Here is a 10,558-nt window from a genome sequence, read left to right as displayed (position 1 = left end):
GCTCCATCTGCAAATCCCATTAGATGTGCATATAAGGTTTCGGATGATTAATAGTTGCCTGCTTTGCTTTGGTTGGAGGGACTGAGTGTATGTACGTTAACCCCTCCCTCCCCTCTCTCACATTTCACTTCACAAACTTGTCACTCTCTCCCCAGCACAGTATTTAAAAATTGTTTCGCTCATGTCCAGCACTTCACAAGGAACAAGCTTCAGGCCTTGGGAAGCAAAGGGCAAACGCTGCATGGATCTGGTTACTGTTTTCCAATCTGGACAATGAAGACATTTAGAAGAGTTCCCAAAGTAACAAACCTGCAACAGCATAAAACCCACAAACAAACTGTTGTTTAGGAAGGAAATCTATTCCGTAAAATTTGGAAGATTTCCCATCTACTCCTCTTCTGATTTTTGAAGCCTGAGCTATAACTAGTCACAAACACTGGAGTGTGGACAGGACTGGAAGCGAATGGATCCCACCAGCAGCAGCTGCATGCGCAGCCCACAGCCTCCTGCCCCGCTCTGGGGGTGCCTGCGGAGCACCCATGCGGACGTCACCACAGCTTCAGGGCTGAACCACTACCCGCCAGCACCATTCTCCTTCCATCAAAAATCAGATTTTGCTACTTACCCTGATTTCTCCACCTCCTGCCTGGTAACTACTCCACATAGCTTCCCATGTGAGGAGCGGGCATTTGTGGAGCAGCACCCCTCCTTCCAACACTCTGACTGGCATTTTGCAGCAACTGAGGCCAGAAGACGACTAAACCCAGGACTGGCCTTGGGTTCTGGGGAGTCAGAAGGCAGCAGCCCAAATCTAGTGAGTGCGGCAGTGGGTATGAATGAAGATGATGAGGTACCAGTAAATGCTACAAATGAGACTGAGAAAAAGTCATCCAAAAGAAAAAAGGAAAACTCAGGTAGGTGATATGAAATCAGGGTTGTGGGATAGTACAGGCTATAGAATGAGAGCCCCTGTAGCATCAGGAATTAAGAAATAAAGCTGATGAGGAAAACATTTTGTAATTCTTGACAGGGGAATCTTACACAATAACACTGAAATTAAATGACTTATTCCTTGATGACCTCTGGTGTTTGTATTTCACTCCTGAAGATCTCATTTACTGAACCAGGCATTTTACTCACCAGCACGATGCACATTTGCTGTAAACTAAACAGGAATCACATGGCATGTATAAACTGAGCTGGAAGTCCTAGGATGTGGAGTTATATATTGCATAGCTGCTATTTGTCCAAGCATAAGAGAATGGCAGTCATCTTGAGCTGCTTGTGCTAGTTGGAAATATACGAGGATTTTGACATTTCAGTTTATGGTAAGAAGTACAAGATACAAAGTCTCTTTAGATATAAATTCTATTTGGCTTCACTAAATATTAAAAGTTTTTACCTCAAAACAGGCGCTACTAAAAGTGTCCACATTGATACAATGTCCAACAATGCAGAAAATGTACATCGTTTTCATTGTGCCATCCTCATTAACAAAACACATTCTTTCTACAGCGCAATATTCAATTATTTCATAGTTACATAACTTCTGTTGCTGTCTCAAATCCAGGTATGTGAAATATGCATAAAATTGTTTTCTCCTAAGGAAGCTGTTAAAAATTAAGATGCTTATATGCATTCATTTGCTATAGTATTCATTTACAAGCTACAGAGTGCTTTTCCCCACAACACTGCTATGAAGCGGGAAATGTTTTCCACTATCCACATTTTACAGGTAGACAACACAGCAATAAAAATACTTATTTATTTTTAGGTTTTACAGGTTGGCTAGAGAAAAGCCACCTCTAATACAACTTTCATTTTGCAGTTTAAACAACAAGCTTGTATTCGTGCTCTCGCTGTCACACAATTAGTCCTAATCTTCCAATATGAATAGGTTGTCAGGGAACGATGCTTTTAGTATAACATTTGCTAGTCATAAGTAAACAGCAGATTTCAGTATACTCAGACTGATATTCTTAAAGGGACTGATTCCAAAGCACATCTACCTGTTCTAAGTAGAAGACAAATGTTCATTCTATTCTCTATTACCAGCACCTTTGACATTTTGTTTTCATACTTGCTGCTGTCCCATATACGTTTCCTTACAGGGGAACTGCAAACAATGACATCACTGAAAGGCATGGTGTTTCCTACTTTTTAGCAACTGTTGCTGTCTGTACAAGTTGTTATTCTAGCAAATGCAGAATAATGAAAACATCCCAAAGGGGAATTCCATGGCTTTTCATTTCACTCCCATCTTTGCTTACCAGACAGCAGATAGAATTATTTTATATCCCTCCTGCAAGCTTTTCCTTCCTTCTGTCCCCAGACAAAATAAAACAAATGAGGGGGAAGTCTGTGAGCAATTTTATTGTGATTTCCTTCACTTTTACAGCAATTCCAGAAATGCAGCTGGACCTATCACATCCTGATTGTTTATGCTAAGTAGAACATAAGTCTGTCTTCTCTTCAGAATTTTCCTTGACTTCTTTAGAAAAACCTAGGTACCCAATTCCTTCTCTTCAGAGATTGGGCTAGTAAAGAATAATATATTAAAATCACTTGAAGGCAAAAACTACAAAATAAACTGTTTTCTTTTAGTTGGTCCCTTATCCACCACAATTTTACCTGAACTGCAATATAGATACAGAATTACCATGTCTTGTAGTGGTGCATGCAAAAACATTTGGTTCTTGTGAAGACCCTAGTTATTACAATATACACAGGGAAGATCTTGGAACATGGCTCTTTGCAGAATATTCTTAGTCTAAAATAAGCTAATTTCTCTGACAAATAAGCAGAATGCTGTAAAAATAATAAACCTTGTCAGTCTTTAAAACTTTCTTTGAAACATGGATATATTAAAAACATGTAAAGAATGGCTTTGTTATGACAATAATAACAGTGGCATCTATGACTACAAGTACTCATGGATAAACACGCACACACCTTTCCCTTCCTCTACAGACTTGAGTTACTTAGATGCCATATTCAGTCTTGACTTCACAGGCTCACCAAATTACCTGAAGATAGAAGTTAACCTAGTGTTAGCTTTCACAGCTGCCTCTGCTGTCCATTCACCAGCCACAGCCATTAACATTTTCAAATAAAGTTTCTGTCTGACCTGTCCTAAGTTGTACCTGCGTTATTACGCACTTGAAGTCCCCAGATCTCCAACAATAGTAATATAATACATAATAGAATTCAGACAGCTATATTTTATGTGAATGAAACAATACAGAAAGTTAGTGAGATTGCAATAGAAACAAGAATGTGATAACAGCGCGTAATGACTCCCCTAACAACGGTAGACATACAACGTCCCTTGACTGATGAATTCTGGAAAGCTTTGTATTAGAATGGGTAGAGCTGAACTGAACTCCTGCCTGCCAGTCTTCCTGCTTTGCCACTAGCTGCAAAGACGATTTTCTAAGCTTGTGATTCCCATTTACAGTCATGGTGACATCAAAATGGGGTTAGGTGGATGGGGCTTTGAGCAACCTGGTCTAGAGGGAGGTGTCCCTACCCAGGGCAGGGGGGTTGGAACTAGATGATCTTTAAGGTCCCTTCCAACCCAAGCCACTCTACGATTCTATGAAAAAGCAGTAGGTAAAAGTAGGTAGCAGCAGATAATCTGAGAAGGACTGAAAAGCAAAGTACAGGCAAGTCCCTGATCAGTTTAAAGTGGTGTCTGGGTGCAGAGCGTCATGTGTCATAGCCCTCTGTATGCACCCTGCATTGAGCATTATTCCACAAAGTGCACATTGAAGTAACTTCTGGATACTTTATCATCAGCTGCCAGACGAAACTACTGTTTATGAGGTTGCTTTACTTGGCTAATGTTCCTGATAGCCTTCAGAATTTTATCTTCCATAATAGCAAAATCTATCAGTGTCTTACTACTTGATTTAACCACTTAGAACAAATATGCTCTCAAAATCTTTAATATGGGGAAAAAAGTAACATTGTGAAGAGGCTTTGTATTTTTATTTTACTTCTACTGAGGGAAAAATTGCAGATATCGACAGTAGTTTGCAGAGTAACAAACACCAGGTGCATTGATGTGGGCTGTGGATCACCACAAATATTTAAGAAGCAAGTAGGATCCTCCATGTACAGGCATTAGCAATCCCCACACTTCTGTGCCTAAGCTGCTGTCTGGGCAATACCAGTACCCTCTGTGATGCAAAAATCCTGTATCTGCACAGTGCAGAGCCCTTACACCTTCCTCCAAAGCACTGTTTACTGGCTATTGTTAGTAGACCAGCTCAACCCAGTGAGAGAGAGTCAGTGCTACTTTGTGAGACCAGATTCTGATTCAGTTATGCTAGTTGTAAGCACAAAGCAAAGCTGACTTCTGTTGACCAGCTCCAAATGCTGAATTTGGCCCATTGTTTTACAGGGAACAGGTTGCCTCTTCATACACACATGTATGTATTAGTGCCTGACACCGGTTTTGGTTTGGAAACTTTATAGCGTAGGAACATTTACCATTTGGGTTTCTACACATATTTTGCTGCAGCCCTGGCGAAAAGCAGCTGTTCAGTTCAACCACAGAATGAAACTGGTTGGGGTCCTGGAAGTATGCATGCATCGTGGTAGAGACAGATCTTCCTGTGATTCCTGAGCAGCCTTTTTTTTTTTTTTAAAAAAAAAAACAACCCCAAGCCAACAAACAATGAAACAAAATACCACTGGCAGTACAGTAGGAAAATCTTTCCAAGCTGATTTGTTCTTTCACACAACATTTGCCATTTTCCACATTCTGTTGGCAAAACTCTGAAGCAACCAGGTCCAATTTCCACTTTTGGAATATCACAGAACCTTCAGCCATGAATAACCGTATGTCTCTCTACAACACCATGTGGCATGCAGCCTGGGTGACAGGATCCAAGCTACACATCCTGCTCTGCGTTAGCTGTTTTTATCCCAGGTTAATTTGACAGAGGTGGCTTTAGTTGCTGCAGCGTGTTACTGGTATTGAAGCGCTGCTTCACCCCTCCGTGTGTTTGCTAGGGGAGCAGAGACCCAGGGGGAAGCCCTTGAGAGCAAGGCTCCCAGAAGCTGGTGGCAAAGTTCCCAGCAGGGGAACCACACTTCAAATCCCATTTCCCCATCACTCTCTCAGAAGTCACATTTGTTAGCCTTTGGAAAACATGTAATGGTGTGTTTGTTCAGTAAGAGATGAGAATGAAGGGGATCGTACAACTATGGCCAAAAGCACGAGGAGAAACTTCTGGGGTTTTGGTTTCATACTTTCCCCACATTTATTTGGGGATTTTTGAAGTATAAGTAGCAAGAACAATGTTGATGCAAACAAGACTAATTTCCTCAAAAAGGAGAGCAGTACCACTGCAGCATGTGATACACTGGTCCCTGTGCACACTATCACTAACAGGAGCTGTGTTTGATTTCTCTATTTCTGATGGACAGAGCTAAGAGCAGATCAATCATGAAGCCTACAGCCACACCTGTTAGATTTTTCCGGCTTTATTAGTGTGGCAACCAAAGGGATATCTAGAAGATGCTGCTGTGTGTTGTGCTCATTGCTACCATTTTGTATATCATTTCTATGTAGAAATATTATGCTAGGACACACAGAACTTTGTTGCACACTGGTTACACACAAAAATTAAGTAATTAATCCTCAACAGTTCAGGGAACCTAGCCAACCATAGGAGGAGGGGAGAAAGAATAGAGAAACTTGTAAAACTAGCTCCCTGAAAGATTGGCAGTTTGGGATTTGCTCACTGAAACAAGTGCATTTTATGTGCATTGCTTGGAGATTCTTCACAAGCACCAGTTTTAAAAACACAGGAGAAAAAATTTAAAAAAAGAGAGAGAAGAAAAAAGAAAAGGAAAAAAGGAAAAGAGAAAAAGAAAAGGAAAAAAGATTGCCACAGTCTCAGGCAAAGTCAGTTTCTGTTTGCTTTTTAGTGCTTTTTAGCGCTTTTTAGGGTGCAGCATCCCTTTGGCTATGGCTTGAGATTTGGCTTTGAAATATGAGACTTGACCACATCGCAGTCAAGTGCACAAATAGCATAAAAGTTTTTCAGGGCAGCACAGTGACGAGGGTGATACTGAGGCCAATCATGCACGCAGATACCAGATCTTTGTGTAGTTTCCATTTAGCAAAGATTAGAAGAAGCTCAAAGTCTGGAGTATCGTGTGCCAATTCAAAGAACCCTGCACTGGTTCTCTGGTCTTGCTTCTTTGACCATGTTCCCCAACCGCCCAAACATGCACAAGATCTCCAGGCTGTACGTTGGCATAGGGTGCTCACTAAGTGACTTCACCTTACACCCTGCACCAGAAGTCCTTTCTGTGCACTCATAAGACATTGCACATCATATACACAAAGTAGCACTAGCTTTGCTGCCTGTTGCTTGGCGGATCAGGGAAAACGGATAATATGTATATAAAGGAATGAAAGTAAAGATGTGGGGAAGGAAATTATTTCAATGCAACGATAGCAAGGAATGAGAGCTTCCTTCCCATAGCTGCTCATTTCTGACCTTGCAGACCTAGGCCTGCGCTTCTGCAGGTTTGACAACCCACCCCTTCCTGACCCTGAGCTGTCCCACCGTTGCCCCCTGGAACCCAAGACTGGCAACACCATTAAGTCATGCTGAGCTTGCGGGAACATAACACAAACGTCTTAAAACTTCCACTTCGCACTTCAATTAGTACTTTATATCAGACCTCTGCAATACACACATTCACACAGATCAGCATAACTACAAATTACACAACATGTGTGCTTGCCTCTTAGAAAACCAGAACTCAAGCAACAAGGCAGAAACAAGCAGCAAATCACGGAAGGAAAGGACAGCTTTCACAAAGGAGCAGCTACGGGAGCTGGAAGCTGAATTTGCCCACCATAACTACTTGACAAGGCTCAGGAGATATGAGATAGCTGTGAACCTGGATCTCACCGAGAGACAAGTACTTCCTGAATCCCTGCCTCCCTAGCTTCTTCTTCCTCCCCTACAACTTCTCCCTAAAGCTAAACACCAGATATGTTAGTCAAGGTGTACTTTTGCAATGGCACAGAAGTATTTTGATACAAAGCCTCCGCATTCTTTTAAAACACATTTGTTACAAATTTCTTTAATTAGTTAATAAATGCAATTATATTTATCTAAACTAAAGACACATTTGGGAATAACTGATATTTACCAAGCTGTTGTTTACCACCACTCATTGGTACATGCTGATATGTCAAGGCTTACAGATGGAATATGGATATCACCTTAGACTGCGATTACCAGGAAGTTATTAGAATGATATATATTTGATGCATGCATTCTTCCTGGGTCAGATAGTATTTTGAGGTGATAAGGAAAAATGCAAAGTTCTGTGGAGAGAGATATTTCTGTTCCCTCTTTGTGATCTCAGTCTCCTGCAGCATTAGATTAGATGGACTAGATGTTAAAAGACATTAGATGCACTGTGCCCATTGGATTAACACGCTAAGGTGACATAAAGACAGATTCTAGGCAAAGTACTTGTAATACCTTTGCGGGTCTCAGAGAAACATCTCTCTGGAACAGTTTAGAAAGATTTGTTCCTGCCTTTGTTAGAGAAATGGATTACTTTAACTTGTGGGGTTCCTTTCACCTTTTCTTCTAGAACTCCACAAAACATCTGTCTATTGATACACACATATATGCATAGGTCTACTTATACAGCTCAGATTGAGGCAATAAGTAATTATTTCCTTTCTATCACCCAGGTCAAAGTATGGTTTCAAAACAGAAGGATGAAGTGGAAGCGTGTTAAAGGTGGGCAACCAGTGTCCCCACATGAACGTGACACAGAAGATGTGGACTCTGCTGCCTCCCCCAGCTCTGACTAGTTCTCGCAGCAATGGGAGAGGAGCATGGAGAAAGTAATTGATCAGAAAGTGGATGCAACACTGGTCAGGGTCAGCTACGCCATGAGATGAGCCTGCTTGCAAAACCTGTAGCCCTTAATCTTTAAAAGATGTATGATGCTTTAGGCTACAGAGGCGATTAAAGGAAAAAAGGGGGGGGAAAGCGCCACAGGAGGGCATGGTTTTGATTTTTGTCTGAATGAATTTAACTTTCTCTGGAATTGTCTTACTACCACAGGTGTGTCTTCAGAATAAAAGCTAACAAACACTGAAGATAAAACAGGAATAATATTGTCTAGGCTCTCAAACACTCAGAAAATACAGGTTGTCAGGCAGCAAGTGATAATGCAACTGCATTCTTATCCAGCATTTCCCTGGTCACATCTATTCATTCTACATTTGGACTTGACAAGGCACGTTTTCCTTGTGCCTTACTTTAAGAGAAATAGTTTGATAGCCACTGTTTTTCTTGCAATATGCATTGAACACCTGTATGGCTAAGCCATAAGATCACAAAATAAAAATTTGAGACCAAAAGTATATACACAGGATTCTGCTTACCAGTTTCAGAAGAGAAGAGATGGCTTTCATGTTGTGACAGTCCAAGACGACAGGTGCCTTGTTGATGGTAACAATTTGCAGAGGAAGAATTCTTCCAAGCTGACTGTAAATCCTGAAATTAAATTGCTATATCTCAATTTCAAATATCTTTTCAAAGCAATAATTATCAAACGTCACAGCAGGTACAGCAGAGATTAAGCCCTCAGCACAATAGCTATCACTGGGGTTTTTTCAACACTTAAGTCTATATAACTAAAGGAAATCTACTCTTTAGTGCTGCATTTCTTTTGGATTTATGGAATCTCTCTGAAGACCCGTGGTTTTCTTTGTGAATTCAGGATTGTCAGGAGAAGCAGAAAACAATGTTATTTGGAGTGATTTGACTGAGTTTACTGTCTACAAATTCTCATGTCATTTTTCAATAGAGACAAAACTTTCATCTGAGTGAATACATATAAAAACATCTGCTAGTCTAGATATTGTGTGGATTTACACTCATTACTTACTGTCTTCTAAATCAATGTCTGGATTTATGAAATCTACAGTTAGGTGACCAACTTAGCCCTTTTTACAAACTTCCTATTAATAGGTTATTTTTGTGATTTTTTTTTTTTGTGTGTGTTTGGAACTGATCAAATATTTCATACAAACAAATAGTATGTGAAAAGCTGTGCTTTTCAAAACATAAACATACTTTGTCTTTGATCACCTCTGCCTTTGACAGAGTTTGAGGACACCAAGAGACTTTACCAGCGATCTTTAAAGCTACGAGAGCTGACACAGCCAACTGCCCATATTTCTGTCATAAATAATATGTAAAAGCAGCTTTCCAATAGAGAATCACAAACTGCCATGGCACCACCAGAAATCTTAAGAACACTTCCACTTGAAATTATTCCCTCTTTCAGCCAAAATTTGTAGTATATCAAGTTATTAAGTTTTAGAACAACATAGTGTCTGTTTCCATTTCATTTGTCTTTTTATGTAATGTACTAAGGCCATATTTTAAACAGAATTTTAGACTAGCATATCCCATTATGACTATTGAGAACACTGAAACTTCAGTTTAAATATTTGAAAGGTATCATTATTTCCACCTATAGCTTCCTTTCATCTTACTCTGATGCATTGTTATCAGGGTTTAACGTGGACTGCAGATATGCTGGATATAAAGTTGCATATCTGGATGATGTGTTTATAGAGTTATCTGTGGTTATCCCACTTGTAAAAGACCTCAAAATAGATAAATATCAATTTTTTTCTTTGAAACAGAGTTGCTGTATTCTTTTTGAAGAGCTGATTACTCTATCTACTAGGAGAAAACATTCATTACATTCCTTCTTTAACATTTCCAAACTGTATTTGACAGATGAAAAAATTGAGTATAAAAGTTTAGAGTATATATTTGTGCAAAACCAATTAAAAACAAATAAATATTTCTTAAAATATTTAAAAATAAAGAAACTTGAGAATTGAAAAGCTATACAAGGTATTTGTTTACCTTTGTATACCACTTCAAACCAAACCCAGGGGTGGAATGGAGAAAGGAGAATGTCTCATTAAAAAAAAGAGTCATTAACTCTATTACGTATTTGACAAACTGAAGACTGAGAATTCTTTCAGTCTTATATGGCAACAATGAAACATCAGGATGTCCTTACTGATGTTTATGCGCAAGGGCATTGCTTTGCAGGACATTCCTTATTGACTTGAGGGACAAGGCACCTTCCAGCCAGCGCTCTGCAGCCGCAGCTCCTGGCCACCCACCAGCCAGCAGGACAAGGGAGCTGTGTTACCGTGTGGTTTCCCACACCATCCTGCTTGCAGCACGCCTACAGCTCTTACCCACTACACTATGAACAAAACAAAACAACCCTTCCCAAAACAGGAGAGAGGAGAAAAAAAAGAAGAGAAGAAAATTGCATCACTGATGTTCCCGCACAGACTACCCTGTGATTACCGCATGGATACAAACATATGCAAGTCCTGTGAGTGCATTCACAGATGGGTATCCTATTACTTCTCAGACCAGCTGCACAGGTATTCAGCAAGCACTCTTACCCCTGAAGAATCCACCTATCTGCAAAACAAGTGTGCACTTAGCCATCATAAGCTTAA

The 10,558-nt window shown here is 40.1% G+C and overlaps 1 protein-coding gene across 1 annotated transcript; it reads left to right on the top strand.

Annotated features, from left to right (window-relative positions):
• Positions 1-461: 461 nt before the first annotated feature.
• Positions 462-10,042, top strand: MEOX1 (mesenchyme homeobox 1). The gene is made up of 3 exons (XM_074162936.1): positions 462-914; positions 6,776-6,948; positions 7,739-10,042. Exons 1-3 carry the CDS (start codon positions 464-466, stop codon positions 7,859-7,861), a joined length of 747 nt encoding a protein of 248 aa, XP_074019037.1. The 5' UTR covers positions 462-463; the 3' UTR covers positions 7,862-10,042.
• The last annotated feature ends 516 nt before the right edge of the window (positions 10,043-10,558 follow it).

The sequence above is a fragment of the Numenius arquata genome, chromosome 23, assembly GCF_964106895.1.
Source record: "Numenius arquata chromosome 23, bNumArq3.hap1.1, whole genome shotgun sequence".
NCBI classification, from domain to species: domain Eukaryota; kingdom Metazoa; phylum Chordata; class Aves; order Charadriiformes; family Scolopacidae; genus Numenius; species Numenius arquata.
This window is presented reverse-complemented; position numbering and strand designations above follow the sequence as displayed.